The sequence below is a fragment of the Salvia splendens genome, chromosome 15, assembly GCF_004379255.2.
Source record: "Salvia splendens isolate huo1 chromosome 15, SspV2, whole genome shotgun sequence".
NCBI lineage: Eukaryota > Viridiplantae > Streptophyta > Magnoliopsida > Lamiales > Lamiaceae > Salvia > Salvia splendens.
In genome coordinates this window covers 80,178-96,142 of record NC_056046.1, presented here as the reverse complement: position 1 = coordinate 96,142, position 15,965 = coordinate 80,178, and the positions used below count along the sequence as shown (strand labels likewise).

At 37.9% G+C, this 15,965-nt stretch overlaps 3 protein-coding genes across 4 annotated transcripts; 1 reads left to right on the top strand and 2 right to left on the bottom strand.

The window, feature by feature from the left end:
• Positions 1-301: 301 nt before the first annotated feature.
• Positions 302-3,550, bottom strand: LOC121767716 (putative transferase At4g12130, mitochondrial). Its single transcript, XM_042164040.1, has 5 exons — positions 2,957-3,550; positions 1,664-1,917; positions 1,421-1,519; positions 834-992; positions 302-734 (listed from the first exon to the last, which is right to left on the bottom strand). Exons 1-5 carry the CDS (start codon positions 3,394-3,396, stop codon positions 496-498), a joined length of 1,191 nt encoding a protein of 396 aa, XP_042019974.1. The 5' UTR covers positions 3,397-3,550; the 3' UTR covers positions 302-495.
• A 221-nt stretch (positions 3,551-3,771) lies between these two features.
• LOC121767714 lies at positions 3,772-7,796 on the top strand. Of its 2 annotated transcripts, XR_006043185.1 has the most exons (6): positions 3,772-3,967; positions 4,325-5,839; positions 6,189-6,250; positions 7,119-7,179; positions 7,249-7,357; positions 7,657-7,796. XR_006043185.1 is itself a non-coding variant. In XM_042164038.1 (5 exons), the coding sequence occupies exons 1-5, from the start codon at positions 3,911-3,913 to the stop codon at positions 7,252-7,254; spliced, it is 1,701 nt and encodes a 566-aa protein (XP_042019972.1). In that variant the 5' UTR covers positions 3,772-3,910; the 3' UTR covers positions 7,255-7,596. The 2 variants fall into 2 exon arrangements, 1 of the variants encoding a protein (XP_042019972.1); XM_042164038.1 differs by lacking the exon at positions 7,657-7,796 and having other exon boundaries at positions 7,249-7,596.
• Positions 7,430-9,884, bottom strand: LOC121767715 (beta-glucuronosyltransferase GlcAT14A-like). Its single transcript, XM_042164039.1, has 4 exons — positions 9,243-9,884; positions 9,030-9,105; positions 8,625-8,740; positions 7,430-8,146 (listed from the first exon to the last, which is right to left on the bottom strand). The coding sequence occupies exons 1-4, from the start codon at positions 9,757-9,759 to the stop codon at positions 7,653-7,655; spliced, it is 1,203 nt and encodes a 400-aa protein (XP_042019973.1). The 5' UTR covers positions 9,760-9,884; the 3' UTR covers positions 7,430-7,652.
• Positions 9,885-15,965: the final 6,081 nt, after the last annotated feature.

Genomic DNA, 15,965 nt, shown 5'->3' with positions numbered 1-15,965 from the left:
GTCCTTTGCCACATCCCTATGTCCGCCCTCGTCCCTCTCTTCCCGTACCTCTACTCATATCTGGGCCAAGTTTGATAAATACAAATAACACTAGTACTATATTCCTTGTTTATTTAATAATTTTGGTAAATAACACGACTAATTATGGAGCCGTTTGATAAGGAAGGAAGGAAGGCGAAACAAAACACAATATTATAAGAACACTTACGGGGTAGATAAGGAACCATTTAAAAAAAAATTATTGATGTTTACTTGTGTTTTGCTACTTTCTTGCTTGCCAACTTTGACTCTTGAGCATTTCTTTTGTATTAAAAAGAACTGATGAATAAATCTTTTACCAAGTGACAACAATCGTATCTGCGAGAGGCATACAACTTTTGTCACATTAACATATATTCAAGTGATTGAGCATCATCTCATATATAATATGTTCCTTAGATGACTAGCAAAAAGGGACACAATTATTTCCATAGCTATGAAGTTGCATACAAACCCCTATGCAGCTGCAGTCTGCTGTTGCAGAAACCACTCCGATGGCCACCATTTTGGCCTAATGGTCTCGACTTTGATATCTTCCTGGCCATTGACGGTTAATGCACCTGTCTCCTTGAAAGCTTCCTCCATGCGTATAAGTGCCAAACCGCGAGACCCAAGTGCAGTTGTGACTGTCCCGGCTTTCTTTTTAGAGGCATTTTCTATCAGTTCTGAACCTGGAGATACTTGTTGCTCCACCTCTGAATTAGATCAAACGCATAAATTATTGAACTAAATCACCTAGAAACACTTTAAGGGCTTGCCTACTTTAGAACTGCACAAGAGTTGGGGCTTCTTACCTTTTCCATTACTACTCAAGAATAGCACAGGAATCAGACGCTTCCGGATTACTCCACGGTGGTGCGTACGAGCAATAAGTTCTTGGCCAACATAACATCCTTTGTCAAAGCTTATAGCATTTAGACCAACAAGATTGTACTCGAGTGGTATTGCCTCACCTACAAGAAATGATGAGGATTTTATATTTGTAGCTTAAAATCCAAAGCACATTAACAGTTAGAACAGGCCCAACACATAAAATTTGTAGCTTAAAATAGCAGTATGAATCGCTAATTGTTGCACATCACTCATCAGGCCACAAGGAGTTCAAGAAACCAGATAGCAGGATAGGAGTCGAGATCCATAGCATAAGAAGTACCATTAACACTTAGACTATTAATCTAGCAATGGCGAAGTGTCAATATAATATGAATCTAGGAATTGGGATCCAGAGTATTAGAAGTACCATTCACACTTAGACTAATAATCTAGCAATTGCAAAATGTCGATATAATATGAATAGTGTAGAGAATCATTGAGTAATCTGCTCAGAAAAAAGTAATTCCTGTATATAGCATACGAAACTGGAGTACGAAGTGAGCTACACCTTTTGGAATCTCAGAAGAGCCTTCGGCAACTCCCTTCTCTAATCTCCAAAGGTGAAAGTTTCCTTCATCCATTTCCTTGTCCTCCTCGACTAGAGGTGCTGCAGCAAATAGATTCATACACCAGACCAATAAACCGACAAGTTATTAGGTAATAATGTGATATAAAACCACATGTGACAAGTGATCAATAAAATATGCCAAATTTGCATTTTGCGATAAGAGGGCTAAAACAAGAAGCATACGTGTTGCATTAGATGGAAAGATGCCCCTATATCCTAGACAAGTTAATCGTGGATCCTTGTTCCAATTCCAACCAACATTATTTCCTCGTGAAGCTGATACACCAGACTGATCAACCGTACCACCCCAGCCAACAGAATCAGCTTCTGGTTCCTCCTGAAATGAAGACTTCCCTTCAAGGCCCCGACCAAACCGTTGCCAGCAAGAAAAATCCTCTCCGACATCCTCAATATCGACCTTAGATCTCAAGCGATATCTGCGAAATTATGACCATAGCAAACACTAAATGTTAATCCTATCATCACAAAGGTGCTGAAGCTTAAGCAGAAATTGCAAAAACATGCTTTTGGTCAACTTATTTAAAATAAAGCCATTGTATAAATAAAAAGGAGTAGCTTTTATACTGTCTGGAATAAGATACACTAAATTGTTCTCTTTAAACTCAATACTCAATTAGTTTCCCCTTTATAGTTACCTTTTTGTAGATTTGGCAATCATGAACATAAAAGTGACACATATATATAAGACCTTCATGCGCATAAGTGTGTCTGATGATATGATGACAGCATTACTTTATCGAAGATGCTGTTCATCTTCTTTTAGAAGATCTACATTAAAGAAAATTGTTTATCTGGGAAACATCCAAAAGCATACCTTATTTGCCAATAAAGTTCTAAAGGTCTCTTAAAGAAGAAAAATGACATCCCAAGCACCAATTTTTAATTCTCTCTCACTTTCTCAATGCTCTTGTATAATTCCATATCAAACTACACAGAATATTTATAAAATGAATGACCTTTTCTCAGTTTGCTAATAATATAATAAGACAATTAAGTACTCCAACTCTTAAATTTAATCAAATAGTCCAGGGTAAGAAGTCTAGCCTAAGATGATATCAAGAACTAGAAGAGTTATATGGTTGAACTGATGCTGTTCATATAGCTATGTAGGCACTGCCAGCCGTCTAATTCTAATGAGTCAGTTCGAAGTAATGTCTATATACCCACCCCGTTTCACCTATGCTTAATCCCAAGTTGAGTTGTAGGATTGCAAGTTATTGGTCTACGCAATCTCAAACATATCCACATCCAATAAAGGTGTTCTATATGATATCAAAAAGCATCCAATTTCAGTTCCATTTCTTATGGAGTAGCATGTGAACTCCCCATTGCCCACAAAGTAAGTTGCCAACACACATCACAGTCTCCAAATATAGTAGGAGTAACTCTCGAGCAAAGACATATCAAATGAAATAATTCTTCAAAAACTCTCAAATAGAAATCAAAGCTGCTCACTTTTTCAATGCAGCCAAGACCTCGTCGACGACAGATCCATCCACATCCGCGTAGATCTCCAGCTCACCGGAGTCGGGTCCTGGCCCCGACCCGGTGCGATCGAGCTTCTCTTCGGAACGGGGCGGTCTATACAGAAAAAAATCATAGAGAAACCTCCCTTGCGGAGTCAACATCGAGGCGTAGACCGGCGGCGCCGCAACCGCCGACATGTTAGGAGTAACAGCGTTCTCCGGCACAGTTTCCGGATGGTCCAAACTCCGCACGTCGTTTGTGAGTAGACCTTGGAGGAACTTGATGGTTTCGGGTCCCCTGAAGCGGATTACGGAACGGGTTTTGAGAAGACACGCCATGGGGCCGGCGGAGCGGAGACTAGTCTGTGTGGAGAGGAATCTGGGTGAATTGGAAGAGAGGAAGCGGAGAGAGGAGCTGAGGCCGTGCATTTTTGGCGCAGCCTTGGCGGCGGAGGGGTTTATGGTGGGCAGCTGATGTGTCTGTGCATGGCTTGCGAGGAAGGAGAAGACAACACGTGCGGCTCTGCGCTGCCGTATACCTGTTCGATGAAATGTCGCTGTGACTTCCTAATTAACTACTCGAATCAAATGCCATTCAAAGTGAAAATATTACTACTATATTGAATTATAAAAGTAAAACTGTTTTACAGAGAATTAGTACTACCAAATAATTAAAATAATGAAAGTTGAAAAATAAATGATGTAAAAATATTTTGTATTTTCAAACCAATTCTATAGTTCTGATTTTTAGGACCAGCACTAAATCTTAACATATGAGTTTATTAATAAAAAGTTATAAATTAAGACACCAGTAAAATTAGTCATCTTGGATTAGCACACTTGAATTAAGAAATTAATATTGGGTTTGTTCTCTGCCCGATTATATCTTTTTCAGTAAGAACGAGGAACAAGATAGTGAAATTGCTAGATAAAATACAGAAATATGGGAGGCAAGGCTTCCTCTAAATCAAAGTCGGGAGGCGAGAAAATTTCATCCAAGGTTCTTCTTTTTCGGTTTGCTTTCCATCAACATATGCTTGTCGCTCTTCTTAATTAAAGAATCCTTGAATTTTCGATTATGAGGTGTTTAATTGTACGTTTATGAGCTTGATTTACCTGTTTCAGAACGAATTTTATGTGTTATGCGACTACACATTACTTTTTTTAATGTGAAAAAAACTAAATTGCTGATGAACCCTAATTTTGAAATTAAATTTTGGACCTTTTTCATTTTTCTACTTTTTTCCCGTCTATATCGACATAAATTGTAGAATGAGCTTTTATTGGGATGGATTTTGCTGTATTCTATGAATGAATTCTACTTTGGGTGAGATATGTTAATGGTTAGCATTTACAGAAGAAGGGTAGAAGAAAGGAATCAAAGAAGCGGAGCCGAAGTTATGATTCAGTTAGCTCATCTTCCGATGATGACTCGTTGTACTTGGAACATAGATCCTCCACTTTGAAAACTGATCATAGGAGAAGGCTAACTAAAACTAGCAAGCGTGGTCGTCATGACTCTCCCTTGTCAGATTCGGATTCAGATTCATCATCCACTGATGTCAGTGATTACAAGACGAGGAGGTCCCGAAGGTCACGAGTTGTCTTAAGAGATGTAAAAAGGAAACGCCGCAAGAGAGATATCAGCACCACTGGTGATGTAGATACAACCAGTGGACGAAAAAGGAAAAGATCGGGTAAAGATCATGTCAGTAAGCCAATAAAGAAATCCTCAAAGAAGAATTCAAGAAAGGTTGCGAGCAGTTCTTTAGGCTCAGATTCGGAAAGCTGCTCCTTGTCGCAAAGTAGAAGTAGTAGCAGTAGTGGAGATGATAAGCTTCAAAGGAATAAAGTAGCTTCTGCTAAGGTAAAAGAGAGGCTGAAACATAGGCAATCATGCAAGGGAAAGCAGAAGCACGAAGATAGGAGTCCAAGTTGTACTTCAATCGGTAGGGGGGGTGACAGGGAACATTTTCCTGTCGACAACTCTAGACGCCTGAGGTCAGTTATCACTTTTGCTGATCAACCCCATGATAAAGATGGGAGTAGATGGGAGATGGATCCTCATAAAGAAGAGATTGTGTATGATGAATATGATTATCCTTCTCCAAGAAGTATCGACAGTAATGAAGGGGGAAGTAAGATGGAGGCAGGTGACCAATCGATTGTTTCATTCAGTGACAGGATATGCCTAGAAAACGTTGCTGGTGACAAAGTATGCGAACTGGGAAAATCTGGAATAGATGATGGTGATCATCATCAGTCAGAAGGATGCATAAATAAACCTGAGGAGAAAGAGATTGATACATCTGTTCCTGTTGCTGCTTCGGGAGGGGATGATCTGGAGTCAATTCTGAGGCAGAAAGCCTTGGAAAATTTGAGGAAGTTTCGCAGGATGCCCCAAACTCGTCCAAGGAGCAATGTGGTGGAGAAAGATAATGAGAGTAATGTGGCCACACTTCCCGATAGAACAGTTGATATTGGTGAGAATGTTCCAATAGAGCATGGTATCTCTGATTATCAAGAAACGAATCAGAGAAATGGGCTCCTAGCAATTCAAAGAGAAATTGTGACTCTCCCGGATAGTGAACACATTGAGGAGAAACCCCAAATGGCTAATCCGAGCATCACACCTCCATGCAATGCATCAGCGCTCGTAGAATGTTCGAAGGGAGATAAGAATTCCTATTCTCCAGCTGCTGAGATGAAAGCTGAATCAGGGAACGACGTTAGTCCTGGAGCTGGAGTTACTAAAGCAAGTTCTTCTAATGCTGAGCCGATTTCTGGGGAGCATAGCTCAGGACAAACAAAGGACAGTTCTGAATTTGAGCAGAAAACAATGACAGTGATGAGGGGAGGCGAACTCGTACAGGTAATAATGACCTATTTGTTGGTTGATTGGGTGCTTCCTTCTATTTATAGTACATTGAAGGGGAAATACTAGTGATATTTTTAGCCTCGGAACTGAAAAGACAAGATAGTAGCCGAAATTCTATGCGTAGGAAACACCGCACATAAAATCCTACTGCCAACTAGGCTTTACTACGCTGAAATTTCAACTAAATCTAAAGAAGCTAAACTGAGTGTATTGAATTCCACATATCAACTAGGCTAACACTGTCGCTATATCTATTGATGGAGCTAAACTGAGTGTATTATATCTAACATATGGTAAATTATAGTAACTCTTTTCTATTTCTATGATTTGAATCTTTATATAGGTGAGTTATAAGGTGTACATCCCAAAAAAGGCCCCTGCTCTAGCCAGGAGGCAACTCAAGCGGTAAGGAAAGGAGAGCAGAAGTGGATTTTGGATTATAATGACATTCAAAAGAGATTCATGTGTTTGCTGGAAAGCAGTGTGTGACATTCATTTTGAATTATCTGAACAAATTAATAGTTTCAGCAAGTATTTGGTGTTTTCTTTTGGTCAAGGTACCTATTTTCTCAAAGTTTACTGTTTCTTTTGGAGAATATTTCTATTTGTATTATGTAGTAGTTAACCCTAGAGTTTCTCTTATTTGAGTTCACTTCTTCAACTCAAAATCAACATTTTGTTTCATTTTTCCAGAGTCCAATGTCTTCATTTTATACTGAAATTGGGTGGAAGGGTATCAACACCTCTCGTCCTTTAGTCATCCTTTGAAACGATACTATTCATTGGCCTTTTTTCATCATTACTCAATACCCACGATTTTGTCCCTTATTTATCCCATCTCTTGCACTATTTATTTGTTTGATTCCTTATAAATAAATTTTTTTACTATCTATATTTGAACTAAATTCAGGAACAAATGGAGTGACAAAAAAAATTACGCATTTTATTAAAATAAATAATTAAATTTGTTAAAAAAACACAATTGAAATAAAGGATATGCAATAATAGGAGTTGGGATCAATTTTAGCCTAGCAAAGAAATACTAATACTACGCTCAATAAATAGCTTAGTGTGACCTTTTGGTTTTGGTTTTGGTTTTGTAAATGATAGGCACCATTTTGATTTTTGGTGTTGGTATAAAATTTATACCAATATTTTCAAAAGAACTTTTGTAGAATGGATGAATATTATAATGTTGAAAAACAAGAAAATAAATCATTGATGGGGTGAAGCAACACAATTACACTAACAGTTGCTTTTTTAAAACTTTCAGAAGATTTGTTATGTTACCAAAAAAAGAAGCTGGACAAGTAATGGATAGAAGCATAGCTGTGGTGAGCTCCGCCATCCACTAGTACTAGTGATATATATACGAGTTAGTTTACTAACTTTTATTTCTGCAGTCATGATTCTACATGCTTCATTTAGGAAATTGACAACCCCATCAGAGAGGTGGATATAGGACAATGGCTAGGCAATTCATTTTTCCGAAGGCAATAATTCTTGCATCAAGTATGGTTTTTCCTCTGCTTCAGTCGATATCCGCTGTATCTCAGAAAACTCGCAAGTTGATATAGCTTTGGGTTTTTCCTTAATCGCCGTCCCTAATTTGATAATTTTCACAAGCAATCATACTTTACTATCAATGTTTATAGAACATTGAGCTTTGTTGATACTGCACAGCTTAGTTTGATATTATATGATGTAATTCTAGACGTTAAATTAAAATAGGATATATTTTTCCTTACCGACGACACTTCTAACTAACAATATATAAGCCTATGTTTCCATTTGATGATCAAAACATTCAGGTGCACTGTTGGCGTTTGCCCAGCGACATAAGGTGGTCGACACGGGTCTGCAATCGGCCCGCCCCCGCACCCGGTCGGAGCGTGGTTGGATTCCCGACCCGGGAGCAAAGAGGTTGGCCGGCACACCAACCACCGGGCACGAAGCTCTCATTGTTTGCTCCAAGCAACTCCGCGTCGATCTTGTCCAGCACAGGGGAGTCTTGACTGAACTTCCGGGCAAAGGCGGCGCCGCCTCGGATCATCATTGTTGTGTCGTTGAGGGAGACCGTACGAGGATGTTGTCGGGGCGGATTATCCCAGGGAATGAAGTGCATGTCGTTGTTTACGACCGTCTGCGCGAACTGTGGAGTGTTGCATATAACTGTCTGGAAATAGCCTTCGGGTGAAGAAATGAAGTTGGTGTAATACATGAGAAGGGTTCTTGGGAGGTTGTCCCAACCCCATACGCAGTACTCCACGAAGTCACGTGACAAGATCATCCAAGCCGAACCTGTCACGTGTTAATGCACCGTTATTGATAAAATGATCCATGTGGTCTGTGATGGATAACTCAGTCTGCACTCGAATCATTCAATTTGATTGTGATTATTAATTTATCAACCTAAAGTTGGAATCATCCTCAAATCCTATCAATCAATGGAGGATTTAGTTGATGGATAATACAGGCTGCACTCTAATCATTCAATTTGATTGAAATTATTAATTTATCACCCTAAAGTTGGAATCATCCTCAAATCCTATCAATCAATGGAGGATTTAGGTGGAGCAACCTAATTTCTCCTTAAGGTCAGCCGGTAGGAGCACCTTCGATCATTGGGTCATTTTAAAAGATGGCCGGAAAATATCATGACCGCAGCAGGTTTTTTAAACACATCGTGTAACCAGTAGTTTTAAAATTGAACTACTATTACACAATTAAGACAATAATCATAATAATCTATTTGCATTCTTTAAGGAGTAATACTAACCGTCGAATAATTTGAACGACGTTGGTAACTTTCTCCTAGAATTGACCTGTATTAAGTCCGACTTGTCTTTCTCATAGAGCCCTGGATCTATAATTAAAGGCGTTGCTCTTCTGGCTCTGCAATATTTGGTGAATGAGATAGACTGATGAGATACAAATAGAATTTTGTGGATTGTTTGATTGTGGTGTAGGATAATTGGAAGGATGATAACTAAAATGCATAAATTGGTACAAATTTTGAGGATTTTGTATTTGTAGATAGGAGGATAAGTGAATAAATAACACTTCGGGGTGATTAAAACTCATATGTTGTCGATTTAATCATGCAAACTAAACATTTAACTTATTTTATTTATCACAAATTATCATCAGCAATTGAGAAAGGGAAATACTATATTGAACTTACTTTTTCCATCCAAGATTGCTCGTATGGTGAACGAAGTTAAGATCTCTTTTCAAAGTGGAGAAAACGTGCAGGAGATCTGTAACAAGAAATCGTTAAGATGACGAACAAAGTGCAAAAGCAGTTTGAAATACAGTATTTCAGAGTTGAGGTGAACGACTTAAAAAGCACATCAAAATGCAACCAATTTTCCAATAATTAGATAGGGAAAGTTACCATCTTGAGTGACCAAAGGATAATCAGAGGCACTAAGATTTATAAACCAGTCCCAATCTTTGTATCTCTTGAGAAGAATAGCACATGCATGCAATGTATTAGCCACCATGGTAGGCCCTCTATAGGTAACCAAATTGGCCTTGTCATGCATATACACATTCCCAACCTCTGCAAACACAGGATGCGAGCGCACACGCCAAGCAAGTTCCCGTCTCTCCTGTGCAGACGAGTCAAGATCCAGATGCACAACGTAGTAGTTCAGCGGGTGGTATAGGGCATGGAGAGTCCTCCATAGCTTGGGGAGATCGCCCTTGGATCCCGAGATCAGGTAGGCGAATCTAGGGATTGGAGGGGGAGGAGGAGGGGTTGCATTCATGGTTGGAGGCTGTTGGAAAATTGCTAGGATTGAAGAGAGTGTGGTGATGTAGGAGATGAAGAGGAATATAGTGAATAGTGAAGTGATCAAGATCAGAAGGAAGATGAATATCCACTTCTTCTTCTTCTCTAAGAATTTCATGGTTTCTTATCAGTTTTCATGAATTAGGTTTGTGAAGTGATGAAATAAATGGATATGTGGTGACTCCTGTTGCAGCACTGAGTGAAGAATTTAGAAAAAGGGGTTAATTTGTGTTTGCATTTTTTACTTTAGTAAAGGATCTTGGCTAAAATTTTTTTTTTTTGTTTCTTTGTTAACATTTTAAAAATATTATTTTAATAAAGAAGCATTTCCAGTTGATTAATTTAATATTAGATCACGATGGTATTGTTAATGAATTTTGACTTGCTTTTTGGGAATTATATCATGCTGACTATTGACATTTTAGGATTTAGAATAGATTAGTACTAGTACTTACTCCAAATAAATTAAAGGATTAGGATAGTATTTGATGGGAATAACTAAGTTGACAATTTTTTTGTCATTTCAGAATTAAGCATTTATTTAAAAGTGATGCATCTTGATGGGAATAACTATTCTACCCACCCTATACCTCTATTTCTCGCAATATACGACATATGCAATATCCCAACCTTCAAAAAAATTGAACTCACAATTGAAAATAGTGTATAGACCGACGTTCGCGTCTAAAGACAAAGACAATCGTATTAGTTGAACCTAGCCGACCTTACCTGAATAAGTATTTTTGACATATAATATTGACAAAACTTAGGCCAAAGCCACAAATAGATTGAAATTTTCATAAATATACCAAAGTTGTCACTTAAGTATTACACTATGCATGAACTAGCCAAAAACACCTCATGTCACATCATCAAGGACTTCCCACAATATGACACATCATTAAGACTTCCACAGCCCAGAGCCGACGTCCTAGCCCTCCCGAGAAAAAAAACACCAACAACACCGAAATGAATTGGAGAAAAAAAAACATAGAAAAAAATGAAATGTGAATATGATATTTTAGAAAAAATAAAAAAATATATAAAAAAACGGCGCCCTAGCTCTAGGGCGTTGGTTTTTCGTCCGTCCTTCTAGCCTAACGCAATAGCGGACTAGCCGAACGCCCTAGCCGCACGCCGATGGCTAGGGCTTCAGCTAGTCTGCTATTGTGGATGCTCAGATTTCCCTTCTTAACATTATTCGAATATTGTTATTTTAAAGGTTGAAATCTAGAATTCAATTGTTGTCGTTTATTAAGGTATTATTTATTTCAAACATAATACAAATACGTACCCTCGGTCCATCCAATTTTTTCTTGTACCACCTTTTAATAGGTTGCTACTTTATAATTCATCCAAATTCTTTTTTGCACTCTTGAAAACCTCTTTCAAACTTTTCTTCTATAAAAAAGAAATAAATCGATATATCTTAATAAACCTAAGTTCTGCACTTGTTCAACTTGAGTATGTAGAGTGACATTATTTGACGATTAAATGTTCCTTTGAAAAGTTAGCGTTTTTAACAGATGAAGATTTGAAACGTGGCATTGATCATTAATGGCAAAATAAATAAATAAATTATGTGGACTAACTGTACATCCAGGGTTCATCAGTCCCTCGTTCGAGTTTATTAATCTATAACTATAATCAGAATTTAGTAGTATTATGATAGGGACTCAACGTCCGCACGATGCAACCCGGACCAGTCCATGGAACGAGAGATGCACGAGATCGAAGCTCGCAAGATACAAAGACTACATCTCCATTTAGTTATGATTTGCATATCTTCCTACGATCCTTTCTATATCTTATGCAATCTTTTTATTTAATTATGTTGCTTTAGTTGCAAGATACTATTAGTCATGGAATTCTATAAATAATAGAATTCCATAGTATCTTGAGTCATCGAGAAATAAAGTATAATTACTTGTTCTCATTCCCGGTTCTGGCGGAAATCGCCACCTAGCACCTCAACTAGGGTTTATCTTGTTCTTCGTAATCGTTCTGGTTCTTTGTAATCATTCGAGTGCTCTATTGCTGATCGATAGGATACAACATCCTATCAATTGGTGCTCTCATTGATTACTCTTCCTCCATCAAAATTGATCTCTCAAAATCCATCAATCTTCCTCACACCAGTTCACACAAATCATTCTCCAATCTGTCACAAACTCATTGCACCCAGATTTTTCTCTTCATACCATGCCTCTTCTCGAGGAATCACAACAACATGCACTCCAGGATGTCAAGGATTCGCTCGTGGAATTACAGCAGCATCTCAATGCTCACGGCAAATTTTTAGCAAAGTTTGGGCAGCACTCGCTGACCGAGGAAGCACCGATCAGCCTCGACACACGCCCGCCTCAACTTTCGACGTGGCATACTCGGCCACCCGATGTGAACCGTCAACTTCGCGCACTTCCCTCCGGCAGCAGCAACTCGTTAGTCCAACCGCCGTAGCCAAAGGTCGCTTCATCAACTCGGACTTGGAGACCTCCACCGTCACGCACCACTGGAGAATTTGTCCCCACCCGTGTTCGAATTGAAGCACCTCTCTTCAACGGAGATGACCCGTTAGGTTGGATTTTTGGTATTCAAGACTATTTCAATTATTTTCTAACTGAAGAATCAGTTCGCTTGGCCGTGGTTGAAAAAATTATTGAACAACCGGCATTAAATTGGTTTCATTATTATCAGAAAAATAACGGTAATGGCTCGTGGGAGGATTTCTTGTTTGCAGTTCGTAAGCACTTTGCTCCAGAATTAATCAAGGATGAGGTTTCACAATATCCTGAGAATTGGGAAACAATTAGTCAAGATGTAGTTGATGGGGATATCGCTGCTGATATTGCATATAAATTTAGGCAGCTTGAGGTTTCTGTGGTGATAGATAAACTAAATGATTTTGATCATGTTAACCGTATTGCCTGCTCTAATTCATACTCTAAATTGGGATGTTTGAGTGCGGAAGATGAGTTGCAAATCTCAAGTTGGAACGTGGACGAGGATAATTGGCAACATGCTGCTCGACATATTCAAGGAATTTTCTGCGATGTTAACACCATGGAACCCGCTGACATCGGAGAATTGATATTGGATGCTACAGGTCATTCTTGTGTTGACGCCAATGGCATACTTCGTGCCAGTGCAGAGGGCATATTAGAGGATGCACATGTGCTTCCGATGTGTAATAAGCTTCTTAGTGACGTCACCGGTTGCGAACTTAGAGGGTCATGAGAGTTCTTTGGAGGTATGTGTGGCTAATGGACTAGCTACTACTATTGTTTCAGAGGAATCAGCTACTATGGAAGGCGATGAGTTGGCACTTGATTTCGAACTTACAGGGTCAAAGAGAAAAGATGTTGCACTTGTTCTTGATCCCAACTTGGCATCGAATGTTACTTCAGTTGTGTCGCAACGGGAGGTTGAAAGGGTTGGAATTGCAACGAACTCTGGATCTATATCAGGGATCACTATCGATGCCACATTTGATCGAGCAATGCTATTCCCCAAACAAGACTCAAATATCCTATTGCCATGTTACTGTGTCGATGCACCAATTGTGAAGAAATTCGGTTGGAAGGAGGTCCTTATGGGGTACAATAATATCAATTATGGAAGGGCGTCGATGCCTATTTTGAGAGTGAATTTGCTAACGAGCAAGGCTTTGGTCTCACACCAAAGTGTTATTTCGTTCTACCACATTCAAAGTTGTTAGCGTTGCAGCCAAGGGTGTTTGTGGATCATATTCCTCTAGACCTCGGAGCCCATTTTTCAACGGTGGCTAGAGAAGTAGGCCTAACAGACATGGGTTGTGCTTGGTTGATCACGGTTTCGCTGTCTATGGAGGCACTGGAAGGTGTACTAGATGTGTTGGCTTGCATCCCATTGTTCGAGGGTCTTGTTGATTTCAGAAGACTGCCATATTCTTCGACAAGGAGTACTGATTGGAAGAGAAGAGATGAGGTCTTCGTGTCCCCTCCGATAACAGATTTAATGTTCAATGGCATATTTATTGGTCGTCCAGCTCATCTGCCCATCCATCTTGGGAGCCGACGGACTCACTGTTGCAGCATTTTCCTAACCTCCGCCTTGAGGGCAAGACGATTTTCATCGGTGGGGGAGTTGATAGGGACTCAACGTCCGCACGATGCAACCCGGACCAGTCCATGGAACGAGAGATGCACGAGATCGAAGCTCACAAGATACAAAGACTACATCTCCATTTAGTTATGATTTGCATATCTTCCTACGATCCTTTCTATATCTTATGCAATCTTTTTATTTAATTAAGTTGCTTTAGTTGCAAGATACTATTAGTCATGGAATTATATAAATAAAAGAATTTCATAGTATTTTGAGTCATTGAGAAATAAAGTATAATTACTTGTTCTCATTCCCGGTTCTGGCGGAAATCGCCCCCTAGCACCTCAACTAGGGTTTATCTTGTTCTGCGTAATCGTTCGAGTGCTCTATTGTTGATCGATAGGATACAACATCCTATCATATTACTATTAGTCTATTACTACTATTTTAATATGCGAGTTTTGAATGTTCAATTTTATAAAATCATCGTGCCAATTATTAAATGATTATTAGCTAGAATTGTGGAGACCACTTGTTAATTAGGTACCTCAACATGTTGAATGTTCCACTTTGAAGAACATTAAGTCGAATAATAATAATAATAATAATAATAATAATAATAATAATAAACATTTCCAAAGTATATAAAGTCCAACTAATAAATAAATTAGTTTATATCTTCTTCAGCAACTATAACCAAAAGCTTTTGAGAGCATCCACCTTACTACTATAAAAATTCAATTACCAATAAGACATTTCATTTCAGACTTGGAGTATTAAGTACGTAGTAGTATTCCACTAGATTATACTCATACCTTGATCTGAGTATGCCCAAAAATATCGATACGAATCAAATGACATCAACAAGTGGGAACACATTAGGAAAAGCAGCTAATATTTCAATTATGAGCAAAACTTGACACGTTACATTAAGCTCCTCAAAATCTGTATTAACTTAACAACAGAAAAAAAAACAATACTGTAAATTAAAGAGCAGAACAACATAATATTAAGGCCAACATTAACTTCTCCCAGCTTGAAAAAAGAGTTTTTTTTATCGGAAAAATTGTTACCTTGGTCAAATAATCAACGGCGCCAACCCACAATATATGTATGCATTCTTTCAATTTTTCATACACTATGGTAAAACTATTAAATCTTGTCACATATCAACTTGGTGATATCCTAACTCCTCTATATAAGTATGGATAATATGATATCAGAGCGGACCCAAGTCGATGATAGATTTTATCTCTTTATCTCTTCTCTTGTCTACCCACGTGATGGAAGTCAAATGTGTTATTACGGCCCACACGTGAGGGGCGTGTTAAATCTCTTAAATCTTGTCTCACATTAATTTGGTGATGATCCTAGCTCCTCTATATAAATATGGATAACCCCTATTTAGCCTTTTAAGGGACGAGTGACTCATTTCTAATACATTATTAAATTAAAAATTAAAATTAAGAATACCCAAATGTAACTAAGAACCCCAAGAGCAAGCAACTAAAAAAAGCACGAAAATGGTGTCGAAATCAACCAAATTTAAGAATCAAAGTCACCATAACGAGAAAATAACTTTTTTTTTTCTTAAAAAAAAGTTCCACAAGAAAAAAAACTTATGAAATAAGTACGTCCTAATAATAGTTATACTTCTATATAAATTAGATAAGATTAGGTTATGAACATTGTTCCTTAATGAATCCTCTTACTTAATTTTGAGACGATGCCATGTCAGAATATGAATCTTAAAATGTATTAATGTACGGATCAAAAGTTAAAAAAATATTTGATGACATGGCAGGAAGATGATTACGCGGAAATTAGTACTAATATATTGTGCATTTCCATATAGTATTGTTTTATTGTAGTGAACTCCCCAGCGACTTTAATGATTTTGGAGATAAATTGAAGAAATTATAGAATAAATTATTCCCATTTTTTCTTCTACCAATATAAATTTTATTTTATTTACTATAATTATTAAGTAAGCTCATATTGCACACTAACTCATTTTATTTATAATTAACCATGAATTAATATATAAAAATGAATAGATAGTAGTAGTATATTGATAGACACAATATAATCTTTAATTTGTACGATTATATTTAATAGACAATATATTGATGGGTATAATATATGTTACCGTTTTATTAGGAAAATTAATTGTGCATTAATACCTATTTACCTAATACACCTATACGTATCTGTATATATCTACATACCTATGCGTAT

Coding starts and splice junctions, on each gene's coding strand:
- LOC121767716 (XM_042164040.1), bottom strand. CDS start 3,396: ATGCACGGCCTCAGCTCCTCTCTCCGCTTCCTCTCTTCCAATTCACCC. Junction 1,918..2,956: donor GTCTTGGCTGCATTGAAAAA/GTGAGCAGCTTT, acceptor ATAATTTCGCAG/ATATCGCTTGAGATCTAAGG. Junction 735..833: donor CTTGAGTAGTAATGGAAAAG/GTAAGAAGCCCC, acceptor GATCTAATTCAG/AGGTGGAGCAACAAGTATCT.
- LOC121767714 (XM_042164038.1), top strand. CDS start 3,911: ATGGGAGGCAAGGCTTCCTCTAAATCAAAGTCGGGAGGCGAGAAAATT. Junction 5,840..6,188: donor GGGGAGGCGAACTCGTACAG/GTAATAATGACC, acceptor ATCTTTATATAG/GTGAGTTATAAGGTGTACAT. Junction 6,251..7,118: donor GCCAGGAGGCAACTCAAGCG/GTAAGGAAAGGA, acceptor TAAAACTTTCAG/AAGATTTGTTATGTTACCAA.
- LOC121767715 (XM_042164039.1), bottom strand. CDS start 9,759: ATGAAATTCTTAGAGAAGAAGAAGAAGTGGATATTCATCTTCCTTCTG. Junction 9,106..9,242: donor TCCTTTGGTCACTCAAGATG/GTAACTTTCCCT, acceptor TTCTTGTTACAG/ATCTCCTGCACGTTTTCTCC. Junction 8,147..8,624: donor GTCGTTCAAATTATTCGACG/GTTAGTATTACT, acceptor AACACGTGACAG/GTTCGGCTTGGATGATCTTG.